This window comes from Bos indicus x Bos taurus, chromosome 14 (assembly GCF_003369695.1).
Source record: "Bos indicus x Bos taurus breed Angus x Brahman F1 hybrid chromosome 14, Bos_hybrid_MaternalHap_v2.0, whole genome shotgun sequence".
NCBI classification, from domain to species: Eukaryota; Metazoa; Chordata; class Mammalia; order Artiodactyla; family Bovidae; genus Bos; species Bos indicus x Bos taurus.
The window spans coordinates 37,908,871-37,932,457 of NC_040089.1; the positions used below are offsets into that span (position 1 = coordinate 37,908,871).

The window sequence follows — 23,587 nt, forward strand, 5'->3', positions numbered from 1 at the left end:
CCTTAGAATACATGGGTGAACTCCCATAGGTGTGTGGACTTTTGTTTGGAAAACAGTTTCAAATATGAGAGCCAATTATCCCCAGAGACTTCCTAGAGGAGGGGAAAATAAAAGGACACTATTCGTCCCCACATAGAGCCATGGAGACAGAATAAATTGTTCCTTCCAACTTTCTAAAAAGGGATCAGTGGAATCCAAGGTTTGGTAGGGTCAAGAGGGATCATTAAGATTTGAGTGTAAGGAGAGACCAACCTGGGTGTGGTCACAAGTCCCTGTGGTTCCTACTATGGTACTCAGGACAGACAAGATTAAAAAGAGGCGTCTGAGATGTCTCTGCCTCCTGGCCAGTTGGCTGAAAAAGGCTTACAGCATTAGCCTCCCAAGTCAGGTGCACAAACCTATCCAATGGGGTGTGGGAAGAAATTATTAAGAGCCCTGGGAGACCTAAGTCCCAATCTCTGAGCCTCTCTTTACCAAAATCTGTGTAAAATAAATCAGGTTTTTCTGTTGGAACTAGAGAAAGCAATCCAGCCTCCAGGAAATGAAAATATCCCAATGTTTAGGAAGGCAGACTTGGCTGAGATGCATCATTCTAGTTCTCATGGTCCATCACTGGGTTTCTGGATCTAGTGTGCAAACATTAATTACACCAAGTAGAAGAAAGGTTTCCTTGCCAAGCTGGTTCTTAGAACTCGAAACAACAGCTTCCACTTCGGCAACGCTGTTGTAGCACTAGAGTCCTTTGTGCAGAAGACAGTGAGAGGCGCAGCGTGTCAGAGAAAACACCGACGTGTTACTATCGCAGTGGAATCTGGGGAGAGTTAAGACTGGGTTTTTTTGTTTATTTTAAAAAAGTGTGTAAAAATATTCAAAGTTGAAAAATTGCATTTGAAGTTATGATCGTTTCATGTATTCATATAACCAAAACGATTGTACTGAAAGTGGTTTCTGTGTTATAAAGTTTTAATTTTACACAAGTCAGGTACTCAAAGTAAATTTTAACCCTTAAAAAAAAAAGGTGGGTGCTCAGTTGCTTTAGTTGTGCTTGACTGTTTGCAACCCTATAAACTGTAGCCTGCCAGGCTCCTCTGTCCATGGGATTCTCCAGGTAAGAATACTGGAGTGGTTGCCATGCCCTCCTCCAGGGGATCTTCCCAACCCAGGGATCCAACCCATGTCTCCTGCATTGCAGGCAGATTTTTTACCCACTGAGCCACCTGGGAAGCCCCCCAAAGGTGGAAATGTATATAGTTATTAACAATGCCATGGAAATATTTCCCTTCTCTTAAGGAAAAGTAAATTTCTTATCAGAATATCTGGTTGACCCTGTAGTTAGATAAAATTTTGGAGAAACAGACCAAAAAAAAAAAAAAAAAAAGAGTAGCTCTAAAAGAAATCTGAGTAGGGGCTCTGTAAAGCTGAGAGCTCTCAACAATTTGTGTAATTTACCAAATGCAAAGAGTAACCAGTAAAAGAAATGTGTAGATAAGGTAGAAAATCATGTAGTGTATCACTGTAAGTTGATTAGGTTAATATATATGAAACTTCAACCAAAGTTTTACTGTTCCAGGGTGTTAAAGTCTTTCACCTATCAATAATATCCATTACTTCAGAGAGAGGGGTGGGCACGGTACAAAGAACTAAACTTGAAACTCAGCTTGAAATCAAATTTTAACTTTAAGAAAAAGATGCCAAGTCTAATATGTGTACTATTCAGGCTTTGCTGAGAAAAAGAAGTCATTTGTGGGATTCCCCAAAGTTATCCATTGGAGACTTGAACACAAGGTAACACAAGGTGTTTTCTGTTTTTTTTTTAATCTAAAATGAGAGTTATTGCATTTCATGCAGTTTGAAGTCCATGCAGCAAAGGAGACTAGCACAATTTTTAATGCATTTAAAAATAAAATAAAGTTGAAAACAGGGGGAAGGGGAGTTATGCACAAAGTTTTAGTCTCCTTGGGTCCCTGGAAGAGAAGGGTTTGGGAATGAAACCATCCATGGTAAACTCATCTCCATGGCAAATGGGTCTTGTAAATGCAGGGAATGTTCCCACAGCCTCTGGAGGAAAATCCACAGAGCTCTGGGCAGGAGCAGGGCCCAGGGAGAAGAGCACTAGTGGAAAGGAAGCTACACACATCGCCTAATTTCACCTGAGGGTAGAAGAAGGTGGCGAATCCTGGGGCAGCGGCTGTTCTGAGAGTCGGGAGACTACACACACCCCTGGGGAGATCTGCTCCTAAAAGAAGTGGTGGTAAGAACCCAAAAAAGTAAAACAAAAGAAATATTTCTTAAGCTCAGTCTTTGAGAAAATGCCATAAATATGTTATTTAATATTTTCATTTCATAGCATTGGACACATAGCTCAACATATTGAAATATTGATTCCTTGGAGAAAAAAAAATGAGAAAAAAGGAAATAAAAAATATTGCATCTTTCTGTTGGAGGGAGGATATAGGCTATATCACCCTCCCTGGTGGCTCAGATGGTAAGGAGTCTGCCTGCAGTTTAGGAGATCCAGGTTCGATCCCTGGGTTGGGAAGATCTCCTGCAGAAGGAAATGGCAACCCACTCCAGTATTCTTGCCTGGAGAATTCCATGGATAAAGGAGTTTGGCAGGCTACAGTTCATGGAGTCGCAAAGAGTTGGACATGACTAACACTTTCACTTTCAGGCCATGATACCAGAGCAGTTTGGAGAAGTCTGGGAGAGGATGAATGGGAATGAAAATTCCAAGACATATTCCCAGATATACAGAGACTCAGAGGCGGAAGGGTTGCATATTCTACTTCTTTCCTGGATGTCTGGGGAGAAGGGTGGCAGCACTTCATCAGAGAGTTGGAAGAAACGCTGGACAGGCATTTAGGACAGAGGCATGTTAGACATGATTGACACTGATGTGGGTCAGGTACTTGTTCCCCAGCTCTGTGAATCCTGGCAGCTGAAGCCTCACATCTGAGTCCTTCTCCAAGCATTGTTGTTATTGTTTAGTTGCTAAACTGTGTCTGCTCTTTTGTGACCCCATGAACTATAGCCCGCCAGGCTCCTCTGTCCCTGGGATTTCCAAGGCAAGAATACTGAAGTGGGTTGCCATTTCCTTCTCCAGGAGATCTTCCCGACCCAGGGTTCAAACCCACATCTCTTGCATTGGCAGGCATATTTACTACTACTGAGCCACCAGGGAAGCCTTCTTCACGCACTGCCCTTAGCCAAAGAAGGCCTCTTAGCCCAAGAAGGCCCCTTAGCCCAAGGTCAGGTGAACTCACTGAGCAGCACGTATCCAATGATTAGTCCACTGTGGGGGATGTAAAGTTCTAGACCCCATGTCTCAATTGGAACAACTATTAGATTCCCTCCCAGCTCAGAGATGCCAGCAAAATCAGTTTCTTTGCAAGTCCCTGGCAATCCTCACTTCTCTCTCTGCTCAAGCCAGCTTCCCACACTCTCTTACAAGTGTTGTTCTGAAGAACATTTGCCAATAAACCTTCTCTAGGCAAATCTCAAAGTCTGTTTCCTGGAGAACCTTAACTACAACAGGTCTCTTAGGTCTCTCTAGCTCTGCTGCTTGGGGGTTGAAATATGGAGGAAGCCACAAATGAGTTCCCCTGACTCAATGCTGGTAAGAATTATGAGCAAGTGGACTGCTCGTGGGTTTCCTTGGTATGGTGAGAGGTAAGGTTTTAGGTGGATGTCACAAAGGCAGGGACTGGATGGAAGATATGGTTGAATTTGAGAAGATCAGTTAGAGGCAAGACAGAGTCAGCATTGTGAGGGAGGGCTGGGGTGGCCACACACTGCCCAGGCCTGACCATGCTGGAAGAACTGGCAAGTTATGAACCCTTCAGTACATGCAGCAAGGCCAGAGGTCAAGTCTCAAAGATCCAGCTGCACAAGACACCTTGTGAGAGACCAGTGAGGACCAGGGGATTGTTTTCAAACCGGATGTCCTTCTCTTGAGGTCAGGTGAACTGTACACCAGCTGAAAATTAGAGCCATTCCTCGCTCTCCCTACCACCACCAGAGGGAGGGGGAAGAGTGACTGAATATTTCTCCAGAGAGATCTGTATTCTATGCGAGGGACTGAGTTACACCAAAAGGAACAAAATTAAGAGTATTTTCCACTATTGGTGGTAATGAGTCTTCAGAGCTGTTAAATGGTCCTAGAGAAATAAAACAGTTCCATTTTTACATGTCTGAGGTGTGATGGTCCAGGAATATGCAACTAGAAAGAAGGAAGAAAGACCAAAATCATATTAGGGCAAAAAAGCCATAATTGTGATATGTGTATGTATATAAGTGAAAGTGAAAGTGTTAGTCGCTCAGTTGTCTGACTCTTCGCGATCCCGTAGACTGGTAGCCCGCCAAGCTCCTCTGTCCATGGAATTCTCCATATATATACATGTGTGTCTGTGTGTATGTGTGTGTTAGTCGCTTAGATCTGTGTCTGACTCTTTGTGACCCCATGAACTGTAGCCAGCCAAGCTCCTCTGTCCATGGAGTTTTCCAAAAAAGAATACTGGAGTGGGTGGCCATTTCCTTCTCCAGGGGATCTTCCTGATCCAGTGATGGAACCCAGGTCTCCAGCTTTGCATGCAGATTCTTTACCATCTGAGCTACAAGGAATGTACATGTCACTTTCTTAAGAAGAAGAACCAGGCCTTGTAAGGGCTTTTACTGAACTACTCCCATAATTTATGGACATTTCAGGTGAAAATTAGCTGAGCTGCCAGCTGATAGTGCACTTTAGATACTACCCTGGATGTTGGAAAGGCATTTCGCAGGGAGACAGCCAGAAACCTCCCAGTCTGGAGCACAATTGCATACTGTGATTTTGAGAGTGAACAGACCGTTTGAAGACCAGCTACAGTTGAGCCAAAGGAAACGTGCTAGAGAGAGGTTAAATTTCCCTGCCAGTAAATGACAGCACAGCTCCTGTCCTCGGGCTTTTAGTTTTTCTAACTGTGTTTACATATGTATTTTTCTCCTATTTAATTCTCACCACAGCTCTAGGAGGCGATTACTGCTATCATCCTAATTTTACAGAGGAAGTGGAGGCTTAACGAGGTCCCACAGCAGCCAGCCAGGGCTCAAACCCAGGCAGCTGGCTCCAGGGCCCACGCACCTACCTCTGCAACCCACTGCCTCCCCTAGAATGTTCTGCTGCCTTGTATGTGACAGAGTGGAATTGCAGCAGGGCACATGAATCCGAAGAGTCATTTTAGCAAAGCCAGAGATAGAACTGTTGCCAAGGGCAGACGATGGATCAGCCAGGTGAGCCCAAACAGAGTGGTCACGAGTTACAGTGGAAGATTTGACCCATCGGTAATGAATAGGGGTCAGTGGTAAAGACAGACTCCCTCTCATTTGGTGCAGCGTGCAACACATGCGGTAATTAGTTATTTATGTACCTAAGTTCTTCATTTAGAAAGTCTGTATATAGTTACTTTCTAGGAGCCCTGTCACCTGTGCCCTGCACCATTGTATCCTTAATAGGAGTTTCTGTGGCTTGTCAATTAGTCCCTTTCACGTCACAAAAGAGGAGTGGCTTAGTAAGGAAGAGTCTGAGGCAAGCAGAAAGCTTCAAGTGTTCTGGTAACATGTGGACACTCCCAAGACTCAACAGTGGAATATTCAACATTTGCCAAATCTCCAAGCCATGTTTATCAGCCAGATCATTTCCCCACCACCTTTATTCATGTTTTCTTTCCTTAGCAAAGTTACCATCAGTAGCAGCTTATGGTAACAATGGGATGCTAATAGTACCCGTTTAAAATACAGAACGGCAGAACTTATAACTTTTCATGCTGTAAAGCAAATAGGTTCGGAATACTTCAGAACTTCTCGTTTTAACTTTCCTCCTGATAGAATCTATTTGTATCCATGCTTTTAGCCTCGCAGACTTGGAGGGAGTGGTGAAAGATGAACGGGCTCAGCCACAAGGGGAGAAGAACGTCACCCAGCCCCTAGAATAGCAACAGCAATAAATATGGTCATGTCGCTCTTCTGCTGAGGCCAAAACGACAGACGGGATCACATTTGCGGCACCCAGCGCCTGCTGGCTCTGTGGAGCTGGCTCAGGGCTTTGGAGGAAACATGCGCAGAAGCTGATGCTGACCAAGCGGCTTGATTTTGGAGCTGTGACTTAGCGTACAAAGAAGAGGGGTGGGTGGTGGGGTGTACAGAGCCCACCGCAGAGCTAGGGGGCTCAGCACCCTTCTGGTCACAGGGAGGTTTGTTCTAAATCGGCTTTCCGGACAGCTGGCTCAGGGCTCTGGAGAACTGAGCCCAGAACTTCCCCGCATGTCTGCCTGAGAACTCGCTGTTATCTGCAGCTGCCGTGGCCGTCAAGGCACATGCGTAACGAGGAAGGTGAATAAGAGGGCTCTCGTTGGTCATCAGTTATTTAAAGCGCGCCCATCGGATTTCAGCCACTTCATTGTACAGAATCAGCACCTTTGCCCCAGCAGGTCTTGGAGGAAGCAGCATATCCTTGCCTTCAAACCTTCCTGGTCTCCCTTTGCAGACTGAGCACTGGTTTTTCACCATTTTTTGCAACTCCAAGTGCTAGATCTTCCTATGTCCCTTTTCATGTGTACTTCAGTTTCATATAATATATGGCCACGTCCCTGGGTGGTTATGGTTTTTCCATCTTTACATTCTTTGGCCACGTGGATTTGGTCAAATTGGGCTTTTCCATTTTTGTAACTTGTGTACAGCAATAGTTTTTTTTAGGCTGAAAACAGTTTAAGCTAATATATGGTCCTGACTTTTTTCTATGTGTTTTAAAAACTAAACCATCACCTGAATTTGTTGAGTTTTCCTTTTTCCCTTAAACTTTCTTGCTCTAAAAGGATTTCATTTCTTATATAAAGCCCAGCTCCTTCTCTCTGGATCTTTCATTTGGTCTCTCCAACCAGTCCCAAATGTCATGCAATAAGTCATTGGAAACAGGTTCACGGTGGTCATGTGTCGCCTGTCTCCCTCGTGTAGCTTTTTCTTTTAATGTTTAATTTTAATTTATTTATTTGGCTGTTCAGGTCTTAGCTGTGGCATGCAGGATCTTCAGTTGCAGCCTTCGAACTCTTAGTTGCAGCGTGTGGGATCTAGTTCCGTGCGTGCTCAGCCACTCAGTTATGTCTCGCTCTTTTCAAGTCCACGGACTGTAGCCTGCCAGGCTCCTCTGTCCATGGGATTTTTCCAGGCCAAAATACTGGAGTGGCTTGCCATTTCCTCCTCCAGGGGATCTTCCCAACCCAGGGACTGAACCTGAGTCTCATGCATTTCCTGCATGGGAAGGCGGATTCTTTACCACTGAGCCATCAAACCTGGGCCCCCAGCATTGGGAGCACAGAGTCTTAGCCACTGGACCACCAGGGAAGTCCCTCTTCATGTCACTTCATGAACACAGATTCGGTTCCCTGCTTTCATCTGTTTCAGTTACTGTACATGCTTAGGATTTAAATGAATCTTTCTCCATGGATCACAATATTGCTTTTATTCAGAAAATGCAGTATGTAAAAAATGAAAGGAAATATTGCTTTAGACTTTGGTATTGGAATGTAAACTTCAGCACTCTTTTATTGTCACTATTATCTCCTGCTTCTTTAGGATCTTACTAAGACTAAAGAGATAAATGAAGTAGCTTTTATAGCACTAGCAGTCATGTTTGTTCTCTCAACGTCCCTGGTGACGTTGGGTGGTTAAGAAAAAAGAACCACGCTAGTGTGTTGAAGTCGGTGCCAAAGGAACAGAGATGACAATTTGGTGCCTGGGATCTGCTGCTGCCCAGAACCTTATCTGGTCCTATTTATACATTCACAAAGCAAAATCCGACTTAGAGCAATCCTTGTAACATTAGCTTTTCTTTCTTTAAAGCTCATGTCTCTGAGCTTTAATGCCATTTTTCTCATGTGGCCAGGGACCATGCGGGCATAAATTAACTTCTCTGCTTATTATTTAGTGACTAAAAGAACACAAAAGCAAGGACACTGGAAAAAGAAATTCCAATGTATTATTAAATATTCTAATTTGAATTACCAGGATAAATGCCAAATGATCATAAATGCCTGGAAAGAGTCCTGTAAACATACAAAGAAAGTGACAGAAGAAGGTGTCCTGGAAGACGACTTGAATCATTTATTGAGAAACAGGAAGAAAAGTATCTTCCACTGTGTGTGTGCTTAGTTGCTTAGTCGTGTCTGACTTTGTCACCCCATGGACTGTAGCCTGACAGTCTCCTCTGTCCATGGGATTCTCCAGGCAAGAATACTGGAGTGGGTTGCCATGCCCTCCTCCATGGGATCTTCCCAACCCAGGGATCGAACCCAGATCTCCTGCACTGCAGGCAGATTCTTTACCATCTGATCCACAAGGGATGCCTGTCTTCCATTGAGAGGAAGGCAATTGGTTAGGATGAAAGGATGATCAATATCTAAGCATACTGTCAATTAGTAAGAAAACATTAACTTCAGGAAACATAACTAATCAAAATGTAATTTCATACATAAGCAGTAAGTATCCTCTATGGAATATGCTTATTTTTTCACATCTAAATATCCTTGAGGCTTTCATCACTGCAAACATTTATGAATAGATCTCTCTATTATTGTAACATTAATGAAAGAAATGTTGGTGATACTATTCAAATACCAGTAGAGCAAGCTGCTAAGTGACTCCTTTTTTTTTTCTCTTTGATTTCTTTACCCTCATAAGTGATATTCACTAATACTAACATAATCACCAAAGTACTTTTTTAGTGACATGCTCCAGTGAGCACAATGTGAAGTCCAGAAATGAACATGGCAGGGTGGGGAGGCTAAGTTGCAGTTTTGGCGCTTACTTATTTGTATGAGTTTGAAAAATTTCCTGACTTCTCTGTGCCTCAATATCCTCATTTAAAACACAGGGAGGATATCTCCCCTGCTCTAGGGGAGTTTGCAAGTGTTACAATAGAGTCCACATACAAAGTCTTCAACATAGGTCCTGATGCTGCTGCTGCTGCTGCTAAGTCGCATCAGTCGTGTCTGACTCTGTGCAACCCCATAGACAGCAGCCCGCCAGGCTCCCCTGTCCCTGGGATTCTCCAGGCAAGAACACTAGAGTGGGTTGCTATTTCCTTCTCCAATGCATGAAAGTGAAAAGTGAAAGGGAAGTCGCTCAGTGGTGGGTCCTGGTGCACAATAAACATGTCAAAAAATACTAGCAACCATATAGTGCAAATGCATCTTTGTTTTAACTGTATGTGTGCGTGCTCAGTTGCTTCATTCGACTCCAACTCCTTGGGACCCTATGGACTGTAGCCCACCAGGCTCCTCTGTCTGTGGGGATTCTCTAGGCAAGAATATTGGAGTGGGTTACTGTGCCCTCCTCCAGGGGATCTTTCTGACGCAGGGATCGAACCATCATCTCTTGTGTCTCCTGCATTGGCAGACAGGTTCTTTACCATCTGGGAAGCCCTTTAACTGTATACTGGTCCATGTTCATGTACATTTATTCTGAAATGTACAGCATTCATCACAATAGAGATGGGTGAGATAGGGTGGACAGATCTGTCAAATCCTTTCCATGAGAATTATGGCTCAAAACAAATTTTCTACTAAAAAATAAAGAATTTAATGCATTGTTAACATTAGTAGTGTTTCTTTGAGAAACTAGGAAACTAATGAAATATAAATTTACAGTAGCCTCATGGTGAGATCCTCTTGAATTAGTAAGTTGCACTTGGTATTAATTATGACTCTTTGCTTCTGGGATGCAAAGAGAGCCAGAGGAAGCACTTTGGAGTTTCAGAAGATGGTCTGGTCTATTCTAAGTTCATTGAGGCATTCGTCTAGAAGCCCACAGCGGGTAATCTACATTTCTGGAGGGGAAAGCAAAGGAGTCTTGATATCTTGCACTTGTAAACTCTAACTGGTGGCTTGGATTCCTGGGATTTTACCAGGCTGTTTTGTAGGAGTGGTTCCAAATTATTTTTTTCTTCCAGAAACCATAAGACAGCCTTTGACATACAGGCACTATTCAGCTCTACAAATTTTACCAATGGGGCAAATTGGAGGTTGAGAACTAAGATGGCTCATCAGTTAAACATTAAACTGGTAGTTTTCAGACTTAACGTGCATCAGAAAAGCCTGGAGGGCCTTTAAAAACATTCTGGGTTCCACCTTCAGAGTAGAAAGTGCAGTTCTAACAAGTTTCCAGTTGATACTGATCTGCTTGTCAAGGGACCACACTTTAAGAAGCACAGTAAGTATAGGAGCTGATTAGAGCTTCGTCGGTAAACTAGTTGGAACCATTGCAATTATATGATAAAATCAGTGTATTTTTGAGGAGCCCATCTTTTATCTCATTCAATTAGATAATTAGTTTTGTAGATACTTGAGAATATCAGTTAACAGGAATTGTACACATTTGAGATAAAAATTCTTGAAAATAATTTCTAAATAAGGACCTCTACCCCTTTTTCTTATTGTAATATATCAATTACAAATCCTATGCTATTCACATGGGTCAGAAAACTGGCAGGGGTCAGACAGGGCAGGCATAATAGATTGTGGGTGCTTAGTAGCTATTATCAGGAGAAAGTGGAGATATTCTATTTTTTACATATGTATAAAAGATTTTTTCCCCTAATTTTGGAAAATTTCATTTTGAATTAGATAGCTTAATTAGTCATATATATTCTCTGAAGAATATCGCCATTTCAGTTTTCTTATTTGTCAAGGGAAAAAAAAAATGGCAAGGGATTGATTATTCTTAAAAAGATAGAGACCTCTTGTGGTCATTCATAAAAGTACTTTCAAAAACAAACCTGGAGTATTTCAGTTTGTCAGAAGGTTTCAAGATCTCTGGCTTAGTTGACATACATTAAAAAATGTTTACAAATATGTATGAATTACCTAATACCTGTCAAAATAGGTAATGTCAGTAATAGAACTTTACATAATGACAACTGCATAAATATATATACATCATTCAGCTATAATAGTTCTATATGATAATTTTAAAATTGACTGAAGCATAAGACATAATGCAAAGTGCACAAACCATTAATTGTTTAGCTCAAGGAATTTTTCCAAACTGAATAGATCTGTGTATCCAGCATATCTGGTAGATTTTCATCATAATTATAGGTAGGTGACTCAGGTTCAGAGAGAGCATGTGATCTGTTATTTCATAGTACCAATCAAATCCATTTTAACTTCAATCACTCAGAAATATTTAAATGAATAACAAATTTCAATAAATATTAACAGAGGACTTCCCTGGTATTCCAGTGGTTAAGAATCTGCCAGCCAATGCAGGGTATATGGTTCGATACCTGGTCTGGGAAGATTCCACACGCTGAGGGCGAACTAAGCCCGTGCGCCGCAACAACTGAGCCCATGCACTGCGATTCCTGAAGCCCTTGCGCCTGGAGCCTGTGCCTCACAGCGAGAGAAGCCGCCGCAGTGAGAAGCCCTCACACTGCGACGAAGAGCAGCTCCTGCTTGTTGCAACTAGAGAAGGCTCTCATGCAGCAATGAAGACCCTGTGTAGCCAAGAATAAATCAGTAAAGTTTTAAAAGTTAACATAAAAAAGAGTCAATTTACTGAGCCATGATCCACAGTCCAGATTTGTAAGTACTGAATTTTGTTGAATGAAATTACCTTTACACAGAATTTTTAGAGCAGTAGATAGGCTATACTTTACTATTGTTGTTGTCTGTCATTGTTTACGGCTGCTATCGGTGATGGTGGTTAGCTACTCTTTTTCTCAATTAATAAGCAGTTTGGGAGCATCTTTTATGTACAAAGCACTATTTTGGATTCTTGGGGATACTAAAATGAATAATACTGAGTCTTTGACCTTCTGAGGCTCAAAGTCTAATGCACAAGAAAGACATGTGAGCAGTAGTTTGATATGGTAGTTTGTGTTCTAATAGACTTGAATATCTATATATCTATGTGGACTACTTTTCAAGAAAGTGGCTATATTTTCCCTAATGTCTACTCCAGCTGTGTAAAGCTTGAAAGTCTACAACTTTCTTTATTTGGTGTAAAGCTAGCATGGTGTTGTAGAAAGCAGTACTTGACTAGTAGTCAAAAAGTCATGTTTGAATTGTAGCTCTTTCACTTACTAGTGAAAACATTTTGAGGCCTAAAGAGAGAAGAGCAAGTGTGATGTCTTCTTAACATCATGAAGGGGCTTTTCCACAAATTCTTTTTGCAGCAACTGCTGTTTTGCAGGCAACATGCTAAGTGCTTTTGAAATGGAGCAGGATCCTGTGGTCTTTGCCCCCCATGTCCTCTGCCTGCCTTTTGTCTGTGGAATAATTTGAGCCAAAGAATAAGTTTAATCAGAGAAGTGAGAACATGTAGAAACAAAGGAAAACAGTCAAAGGAAACCAAATAATAATAATAGTTTAGCCATTAAGTATAGTCAAGGACCTTTAGTTCTTGCTCAAGGGCTATGGATAATATTCTGAGCCATATCCTGGGAGCTGTCTTATACATACTGAAACCCCTACCAGGTGGAAGGAGTTAACTACATGATAACCAGACTATAACCATGACATAAGCTGCTACAACTCTGAGAACTGGTCAAGGAAATGGGAACAAACTGACCCTGAAACTGAAGATTAACTGTACTTAAAACAGTCAAGATGATGTTGGTCAGACCACTGCATGACCAATTTCAAGATGACTATCAGAGATGACTGTGCATGTAGCCACCCCTCCCCACCCCTGCCCTTCTGTCTATAAAAGCTCTTCCCCCTAAAAGGTCTTGCCCCTTGATAGTCCGGGGTGGGAGGTGGGGAGGAAGTTGGCCTTTGGACAGGTGGGCCCCCGTTTCCCACTCCCCCAACTGTTGCAAGCATCCAGAATAAAACTAACTTTCCTTCCCACCAACCTGGCCTCTTTATTGGCTTTTGAAAGGCAAGCAGCTGGACCCCACTTTTGGTTACTCTTTATACACAGTCTCTCAGCGAATGCCATGGCACTCACATATTTTTAGATGCTCATATTTTGCACATGATGAAGTGAAGGCTCAGGAGAGTTCAGGGTAAGAGTGGAGCCGGAGTTTAAATCCCACTCTGACTGATGTCACAATTTTGCTTTTTCTTCTGCTCTGAAGTGTGAATGGATAAAGAACAAATTTGGTAAGGATCACTTTTGCTGTAGCAGTTGAATTCACGTAAGGGTATAAAGGGACTTCCCTGGTGGCTCAGATGGTAAAGAATCTGCCTGCAGTGTGGGAGACCTGGGTTCAATCCCTGGGTTGGGAAGATCCCCTGGAGAAGAGAACAGCTATCCACTACAGTATTCTGGCCTGGAGAATTCCATGGACAGAGGAGCCTGGCAGGCTACAGAGTGACTTTCACTATAAAAAGGGGCTTCCTAGGTGGCGCTAGTGGTAAAGAACCTGCCTGCCAACAAGAGATATGAGAGACTTGAGTTGGATCCTGGGTTGGGGATCCCCCTGGAGGAAGAAATGGCAACCCATTCCAGTATTCTTGCCTGGAGAATCCCCATGGATAGAGGAGCCTGGCAGACTACAGTCCATAGGGTCCCAAAGAGTTGGACATGACTGAAGCAACTTAGCATGCATGCAAGGGTATAAAGAGATACTATAAAAATCTTTAAACAATAATTACAAAGAACAACAAATAAAGTGTTATAAAGGAGAGGAAGGACCTCGTGAGATTTCTGTCTCTTCTAGGGGCCTTTTTTAGACCTTTCATTTCTCTTAGTACTTGTGTTTTCTCTTAAACTGATAGTTCTCATCTCCACTGTGGTCATCTATTTTGTTGTCCCTGCCACCAGACTTATATCTTGGGTGCCATGTATGAAGAGTTATACATCTTTGTATTTCCAGTGCCCAGTACAATGCTTGGAACACAGTAGATACTCAATAAATATTTGCTGGATGAATTATAACAAGCATTCATTTCACGGTCATATTAATACATATTCACTAAAAGAGAAATTCTGCTGATTTACTATTGTGCTGAATTTTGAGAAGTGTATAATAATGACTAGATTATCATAAAATCATGATTTTGACCATGTTTATAAAGAGAATGTTTATAAGGCAACTGAAATTGTACATAATATTTGGTGTCTACAACATGCTAGCCTGTTTTGGGTGTTTAACATTGTATTTAATTCTCACAAAAACCTTATGGGGAAAATAAAATTATCTCTACTTCAAAAATTGGGAAAATTGAAAAACTAGGAAACAAACCCAAGTAATTCTGCTCTAAAAATTCTGTGTTAATTAACAGGTGCAAACTATTGTATATAGAAGGGGTAGACAGCAAGATCCTATTGCATCGCACAGGGAACTATATTTGATCCTGTAATAAACCATAATGGAAAGAAATATGAACAAGAATACACACACACACACACGACTGAATCACTTTGCTGTGCAGCAGAAACACACACAACATTGTAAACCAACAATACTTAAATAAAATGAATTAAATTTTTAAATGGATAAAAAATTTCTGTATTTAACAACTAGACTTTTAATTCGCATTGTTAAGGAGATTTATTGTTGTTGTTACATGACCTCATAGTAGCATCTTCTAATGAAAACTGATAAATGTTTTGTCTATCAACCTTTCACCAAAGGCACAGCCTCTCCATGAGGAATCCTAAGTATCTTGGGAAACTGATGCTTTTGTACCTGAGCCATCTCTACTCCATCTACAAAACCCATGAGTAATTTGCAATTAACATGTTTCATTACTCATCTTAAATAATCAGGAACTCATATTTTAGATCATTTCCTCTACAAAACGTCCAGTTGCACCTCCCAAGTGACTTCCGTGCGCAGAGACCCCGCCCCGAGTCTTTGCGGACTCGCCCCGCAGCTTTCTCGCCGGCGAAACTACACTTCCCAGTGATCTGTTCGTCCATCCGCCCGCACGCAACTTTCCCGGCTCCGGGTAGCACCCGGAAAAGCTAAACGGCTCTTTGCAGGGCAGTGTGGCTGGAGGAAGTAAAGGACGGACCGGCGAGGCCCTCCCGCTCTCGCGCACCCCGAAATGGCTCGGAGGCAGGACGAGCAGAGAGGGGGAGCGCCCTTGATTGCGGAAGGCAAGTCGGACGCAGAGGTTAAGCTCATTCTGTACCACTGGACGCATTCCTTCAGCTCTCAAAAGGTAAAGGCCTTGGCCGGGCGGGCGGCGCAGATCGGGTTTCAGCACCTGGACAGCTCCCGCTGGGTGCCGCCCGGGGAAGCCCGCCCACCGAGACCTCCAACTCAACCCCTGCGGGCGGCGCGCCCTGTGGGGCAGGGGTGCGCTTTATATGGAGGAGCAGGGAAAATCAGTCTGAGATGGGAAGGCCGTGACTCAGGCACCGCCACTCATGAAATGCGACAGAAAACATCACTTTCGGCGTTGGGGCGGGAGGCCTCGTCTCCGGGGCCTTTGGAGAGTGAGGCAGAGGGAAGCGCCTTCCGGCAACCATCCCATCCAGGGTTCCTTCTTTTACTCTTGGTTGATTGACTTTTCAACAGGCCTAGTGTATCTGTTTCAGGTTCTTACTATGGGGACGCATCATAAGGTTTAGGACACAAAGAAAAGTAGTAGTGATGAAGAGGGTGACCGTGGACTGAATATTGCCAGAATCATTCTCATTACGTATCTTTTCTAACTTACAAGATTGAGGTGCGAGAATATGTCTCACTTGTTAATTCCAGGAATAGAGTTGAAAGGGGTGTTGAAAATGTTAATAACTCAGGGAAGCACAAAAAGGCTGCTGGCTGGTATCCAGGGATGTCATTTAATTAAAAGCCTACCTGCGTTGTGGTAACCAATGTGAACTCTTCCAGGTGCGCTTGGTAATTGCTGAAAAGGCATTGAAGTGCGAGGAACATGATGTAAGTCTGCCCCTGAGTGAGCACAATGAGCCTTGGTTTATGCGTTTGAACTCAACTGGAGAAGTGCCCGTCCTTATCCACGGGGAAAACATTATTTGTGAGGCCACTCAGATCATTGATTATCTTGAACAGACTTTCCTGGATGGTAATGTTAAGGCTATTTGTGATTTCTTGGATTTACTTTCAACACAAATATATGTCTTCCCTCCTTCCTCCCTTCCATCCCTCCTCCCCTCCTTTTCTTCTTCCCTGCTTCCTATTTCCTCCCTTCCTCCCCTCCTTCTCCCTTCCTTTTGGTTTCATGATGTTGGTTTAGTGCTAACAACCTTTTCCATTTCCATAAGCACACAAATAAAAATGGGTCAATAGCATAATTTGTATAAGCCATTGTGACTCCATTGAAACGATTTCATGTAAACTACCAATTTAAATGTTGAAATTTCCCTTTTAAATTCATTGCAAGAAACCCTGCAGGTGTATGATTTGTGGTGGTAATTTATTAGCCTTGAAGTCAGATTCATATTATTGACAGCCTATTCTATGTCCGACATTTTGTAATTTCTGTTCTAGTCAGTCTTCAAAACAAAACAAAACAAAACAAAAAAACCTGAGATAAGCATGGTAGATTAATTATTCCTATTTTGTACACGAGGAAAGAGAAAAAGGTTGCCTAAGGTAACATAGATGTTTTATAGCAGAATGGGCTGGAATGTAAGCCTTTCAAATCCAAACCTTCCTATCACATGGACTGTCGCTCATAGTCATTGGCACTTACACATTGTCCTTGCTCCTTCCCTAATAACAAGCCTTTCAGGTAAACTGTAGCTTTAATATTTGCCCAAGATTATACAGCTGATCAACGGCAGAACTGAGAACAGAACAGAGGGCTCTAAGCTTTCAGGCTAACAACTCGTCTGAAAAAGGAACTGCATGATAAGATCCAATTACTCTTCATCTGCTACCAGTTATGCGAATGTTAATTAGGCAGGATAAAACCAGACTATAACCTCAAATTACTGGAAGCTGAGAAAGGAAATTTTAAGGCAGAAAAAAAAAAAGTCTGAGGTACTTAGAAGAAAGATAAGTATAGGACCTAAATAGGGGTGGGGTTTGCCACAGGCAATTAGATTAGCAATGGCCTACCCTTATTCTTAATCTAAGTGTTTAGTTCCCTAGGATTTTGATTGGAGTTGGCCATCTATCTAAACCAAGGAGTTTAACTTGGTGTAATGAACTTCTTTTCCATCCATCATTATTTGCTAGCCCTTAAGTCTAAATTAAGTCTAAATTCTGGGGACTGTACAGAAAATGGGGGCTAATTGATTTAAGATACATTTTCTCAATCTTGAGCTTTTTGGAAATGGAGAAGTCTGTTAAATAATAATTTGTATTTCTTGGGAGAAGTGATTATAGTAATGTGAATAAGACAAAATAATTGCATAAGAATTCTACTATAAGTCATCAAAAACTTTAAAAAGATACAGCAAATGAAAATCATATTTAAATATTTTTTTTAGCATCCCTTGAACTACTATCACTAGCCTTTTCCCGCCTCCTCTTCCTTACATTGTTTCTACTCTCAATTGTTCAGTAATGTACAATGGTACTTCACAATATAGTCATGTTAATGATGATTAGGCTTTATTAAATTTTTCTTTAGGCTTTTTCTTTTTCTTTGACTATTTCATAGCAAAACTGGAATGCATTCTGAGTCCTGCTCAAGGTGAATACTAAGTTCTTACTACAATTTATTGAATCAGAGGAGAAAGCATTGTGGGCTAAACATTAAGATGAAAATATGGAAACTAAGAACTTAATTCTGGTTGTACTGATAGAGTAAACAGACAGTGAAGAATCCTAGCTCTTAGTCTGAAACTTGAATTTTCTTTTTGTTCTCTTGGGAACTAGGTGTCATAGTTTTATCAGTTGCAGAGATAAAGCAATCCAAACAACTCTTATTTCACTCTTTGCTGTTTCCCAAGGAGAAGAGTCATTCAGTTGGAAAGGGTTAAATAAAGATTAAGATTAAGGGAACTAAAACCTATAGTAGATATGAAGGCAGTAAGAAAACAATTACTTTATATAAATGAAGGCTACTCTAGTTTCTAGATGAAGTTTATCTAAAATAAACATGTAAGCATTATCACAATGATCATTAACATAATGTATATTTATTATTAAGAATTCATGGAGGTTAGGAAAAGTGCCAGACAAGAGAGAGAAAATGTTATTCATTGATAACATGTTATTTAACATGTATTCCATTGACCAGCTTCCCTGGTGGCTCAGAGGGTAAAGCGTCTGCCTGCAATGCAAGAGACCCGGGTTCCATCCCTGGGTAGGGAAAATCCCCTGGAGAAGGAGATGGCAACCCACTCCAGTATCCTTGCCTGGAGAATCCCATGGACAGAGGAGCCTGGTGGGCTACAGTCCACGGGGTTGCAAAGAGTTGGACACAACTGAGCAACTTCACTTTCACTTTCTTTCTTTCCATTGACCAGCAGCATTGGTATCACCTCGGAGAAGGCAGTGGCACCCCACTCCAGTACTCTTGCCTGGAAAATCCCATGGACGGAGGAGCCTGGTAGGCTGCAGTCCATGGGGTCGCTGAGTCGGGCACGACTGAGCGACTTCACTTTCACTTTTCACTTTCATGCATTGGAGAAGGAAATGGCAACCCACTCCAGTATTCTTGCCTGGAGAATCCCAAGGACGGAGGTGCCTGGTGGGCTGCCGTCTATGGGGTCGCACAGAGTCGGACACTACTGAAGCGACTTGGCAGCAGCAGCAGCAGGAGTCTATTAGAAAGGCAGAAATCTAGACCCTACTGCAAGTCTATTGAATCAGAATCTATATTTTAATAAGATTCCAAAGTGACTCATACATACATAGAAGTTTGAGAAGCAGTACTACAAATTATTTTGCATTAAGTAATTGCTTAAGCTTTAAGCAGTGCTGTAAAACACTTCTTTATGTATGGCAGAGTTCTAGAATGTGTTGTCAAAAATTAAAAACAATATTTTTGAGTATCTTGATTAAAAGGATCCAGCATAAGTTTTACATTACTGGAGAATGTCTCTAACACTTTAAAAAGTGTGTGCTGGGCATAGTTCTTGGTATAGTGTTTCTTGATTTAAGTAGAGCATTTGAGATTGTGTCATATGATAGCCCTTTGGAATGAAGGAGCACGTATGGCTAGATAAGAATAATGCATATATTCTGATGAATAAACCACCATTCTGAAGAATATTCATTTATAAATTTCTTATACTATGTTGCTTATTTAGCTATATTCTCTCATTTCACTTATCCTATGATAATTCTATCACACCTTAATTATTTCATTTACTGGCAGACCCTGTATGCACTGTGAAGTCAGAGACAGTGTCTGTTTCACTAACAACTATATTTCCAGTGCCTCATATGGTGAATGTTCTCTAATGGGAGCTTAATAAATATTTTTGAATGATTAAAATGAATGAAATATTGAAAATAGATATCAACTTGGACAGGGATCTCTGCTGGTGTTCTTTTAGGCTTCTGTTCTCTGATTTGAGTCTAACAATTCCATAAATGATTTGAATAAAGGCATGGAAGAAATACTGTTACACTTGTGGATGTGTAAACTGCAGTCGTTAAAATGATGAGTAGCTTATGAAATGCTTTGCATGGAACAATAACTAAGATAAAGTTTAACAAGACTAAAAGTAGTATATGAATTTTGTTTGGAAAAATCAGCTTTGTTAATGAAGGATGGGAGCCCTGGCTTGCTAATAAGTTGCCAACAACAGCCAACAATGAAATAAAAGACAAGTGTGATCTTGAGTTGTTTCAGAAGTGTAGGTTCTATCCAGAGCATGGCTAATTGTGAGCTGCTACATTTGAACTGGATAGAACATGCAGCATTTTGGTCAATTATGGATGGAACTTTGAGGAAAGTTGACAAATTAGAATGAATAACACTTGAATGAATTTCATGAGGTGTGTAGTTGCCCCTGGTTCAAATGAGAGGCTTTAAGTGTATCCATTCATCTCCAGAACAGAGTGTAGTCGTCAGCAGGCATCACTTTTGCTGTTATTTGTTGGTATCTTTCATTAGTCTACCAAATGAGACTGTACTAAAAATGATGGCTTGCTGGCCTGTACACTTTTCTCAACCTTTCTGTGTAATCAGTATTTACATATTTACATCTTATGCTTTTGGTATATTGTAATCTCTTTTAATGAACTTTAACATGGCCACTAGATAATTTAAAAAAAAAAAAAGATGAGCATTAAATAACTACAAAATACTAGAATATATACTATTTATTATTGTCAAATAACTCATTGGTGACATGGAATCAAGGGTGTTGTATGGTAAATATTGAATTTTGGTAACTTAATATGTTATGTAACAGTTCTCTGAAGATTATGTCCCATGTCTTATGTCCATATATGTCATTTTGAATATTCTTAGGAAAAGAATTTGGTTTGGAAAGAATCCCAGTATCCTGGTAGATTAAAGGATCACATATTAAGTCCAATTAGGACATGTAAATTTATTTTATAAATACAGTTTTATCAATAGAAAATTAATTCAGATTTTAAAAATAATATTAATTCTGAAATTACTGTTACTTTAAATAATATATTTATTTATGTAAAGGAATTTCCAATTATTGTTAAGGTCATAGAATAAATAATTTTATGTCTGTTAATAAAAGGCTCTCATATATAATTGAGTAACATTACATACTTGTTAGCACATCTACTGAAATTGCAAATTAGCTCAAAGTGTGTAACTGAATGCAGAGAAAATATGGTATATGGTAAGGAAAAGAAACGGAGTCTTTAAAACTCCTGATTATGCCAATAAAAGTGGTTTTAAAAAGTAATTAAAACAACTTTCTGTGATTTGTTCAATTTTAGTGGATGCTAGGCCCCTCTGTCCATGGGATTCTCCAGGCAAGAATACTGGAGTGGGTTCCATGCTCTCCTACAGGGGACCTTCCCCACCCAGGGATCAAACTTGCATCGCCTATGTACGTCTCCTGCATTGGCAGGCAGGTTCTTTACCACTAGTGCCACCTGGGAAGCTAAACTCTTTTTATTGTTTGTTCTTGGAGAAACAATGTAATTTTTAAAAAAAATTGCTCAGGGCCATTCTTAGTCTACTTAGCAACACAGGGACTTGAGGATATATGGAGCTGATGTCCCCATTAAATGGATTGCAATATGATTTTATCCTTTCTTTCTGATTTCAAATTTTGTGCTTTTGTTTTCTCTCCTTGTTTATCGCCTCTTTCTACTTTGTGTCTATCCGCTTGTTTCTGATCTGCTGCCTAAATTTAGTCTTGCCTTTGTCCCTACTCAGTGTTTCTACAAAGTCAGTTCTTATGCCAATGTATTTGTTTGTTCTTCCAGCTTAGTCACTAATCCTGGCTTCCACTACGGCAATGCTCCTCCCCAGTGCTGGAAACTTCTTTTATTGCTTTTTCTTTAAAATCCTCTGACTGTCTCTCCTGCCCCTGTAACCCTTCTGTTGTTTTCTCACTCCTGACCAAGATAGACCCAGAAAAGATTTTCTAAGTATCATAACAAAAGTGCTTTATGAAAGGACTGGAAAGTAAAAGAAGATGAGAATGAGAGGGAAGATTTTCTGTGTCACTCAAAGGAAATTCCCAATTGTGTTTTGAAAAAACTCTTTTTCCAGAGGCAGCTGTCTGTTGCTAATTTGTTGCTGGTGTCAGGAAGATGCTGGTAGTACACTGTCATGTGGACAGGGTGTCCTTGAAGAGAGAAAGTGAGCTTGGAAAAGAACATGGGTTCAGCGGGTATCTGAGCCTCTGTCTGACAAAGTTGTCTTAGGAGATAGTTATATAGTTCATGGCGCACTGAGTAGAAGATTATTTTCAGGCGTTCAAACATTTGGATGCAGGCTTGGCCATATGGACCTTTCCCAGAAAGCAATTAGACATTGTTTTTCCTGCTCTCATTCTCTTTCCAGGAAGGAAGTGGTATGCTCTTCTGAAGTCAAGACCCCAGCCTGGCCCCACAAAGCAGCCAGAGCCAGTAGCCATAAATTTAACAACCTGGGAAGCATTTTAAAATGCTGCATCATTTATGGTTATTAACCTGTGGTTCTTGAACCCTCCAGAGCAGTGGTTCTTAAACTTATAGGTTTCAAGGCCCCTTTGTTTTAGAAGTTAATGAGGACACTTGAGAGAGCTTTTGTTTATATGGGCTATCTATCAATACTTATCAAATTAGAAATTAAAATTGAGAAAAGTTTAAAATACAAGAACATACAAGCCTCATATCCCGTTAACTGTCAGAGCGATGGAGTTTTTACACATTGTGTAACCTCTGGAAAATACCATTGTACACTCAAGAGAGGTTAAGAATGAAAAAGCAATGAACATCTTAATATTACTGTAAAAACAGCTTTGATTTGTAGACCCTCTGAGGGTGTCTTCAGGAAGCCCAGGGATTTTCCGACCATACTTTGTGAACTGTTACCCCTAGTGGTCTGTGAACAAAATCCAGGAGATTTACTATCTTAGAGGGGAAAAAAATTATATCTTTGTTTTTCACTAATTTCCAAAAGAAATGGATCAGTTCCTTCATTTCCAGTGTAGGCAGAATTCAAAGCAGTATCAGAAGCGCCTATGACTTTGTTCATATGTTCACATGATGGTGATGTGTTAATAGCATTATGGTTATTGCAGATGTCTTAAATATCACTTATGCCCCTCACTACATTGAAATTATTGTAGTTATTAGATCTGCTGTTAGATCTTGTTAATGTGTTAATAAAAGACACCCATATTACTGTTTTATCATTTAAATTTACTCTGATAACATACTTTAATATAATCAATTTTCTTTGCAATGCTATGTATTTTATGCATTTAAGAACATTATTTTGGAGGTCAGTGGCAAACAAAAAGTTAAGAACTCTTCAGAATTTCAAGCACCTTAGACAGCTGCCAGTCTGTTATTCTCATGGGAATGTCTACTGTGCATTATTGGGGGTACTGGTGACATTCTGAGATCCTGAAAGGTCTGTAAGGAAGTGTGGTCTAGTTGGGCAAACCCACAGTTGATGAGCAGTTTGCAGCTGACATGTGAGCCTTGGTCATTCTAATGCAGACTTCAGAATTAGAGTCGCTAGCAGGGAATTAGACACTTGCCCACTGACGAGTAATCCATCTTCTGTTTTTCTTAGAGAGTCAGAAATAGCCTATTCACTTAAAAGCTTGTTCTTCTTAGTCTGGCATGATGAGATCTTGCCTGAAATGCTCTGCAACCAATTGTGAATTGTCAGTGCTTATGAATGAGTGTAGGATGCTCAAAAGGATTCTAAATTAAATAAATAACCCAAACTAAATAAGTGAATAAGCAAAAAGAAATGTATAGAGTAGAGGCTGTTCTTTTTAACCGTTGGATTAATAAGCTTTTTGGCACTTTTTTAGAGGCAGTTTGAGAGTTAAAAGTGGGAATTGGTTCTGCAGGAACTTATTCCTGGCCTCTGGATCATGTGGTTTATCTTTATTTTTCTTGGATAGTCTCTGAAAAGTATACCCTTCGAAGATGTTATGATGATGTAATACAACAGAGCACTGCATTAGGAGTTCATGACTTTGGTTCTTGTTCTGCCTCTACTTAGCTGTGGGCTCTTAGGAGAATGTCTCAGCCTCTATATGTCAGTGTCGTCATTAACTGCTCCAGAGCTTC

General features: G+C 40.8%; 1 protein-coding gene across 3 annotated transcripts in view; it reads left to right on the forward strand.

The window, feature by feature from the left end:
• GDAP1 (ganglioside induced differentiation associated protein 1) overlaps positions 1-23,587 on the forward strand; it is a 50,022-nt gene that overhangs the window by 16,072 nt on the left and 10,363 nt on the right. Inside the window, exons 1-2 of one of the 3 annotated variants that reach the window (XM_027561215.1) lie at positions 14,882-15,146; positions 15,821-16,013. The exons of 1 other annotated variant lie outside the window; for it this stretch is intronic. In XM_027561215.1, coding sequence (XP_027417016.1) covers positions 15,030-15,146; positions 15,821-16,013 — 310 coding nt within the window. In that variant the 5' untranslated portion in view covers positions 14,882-15,029. Of the gene's footprint in view, positions 1-14,881; positions 15,147-15,820; positions 16,014-23,587 lie in introns of those variants that run through there. One more of the 3 variants, XM_027561216.1, reaches the window with a different exon arrangement.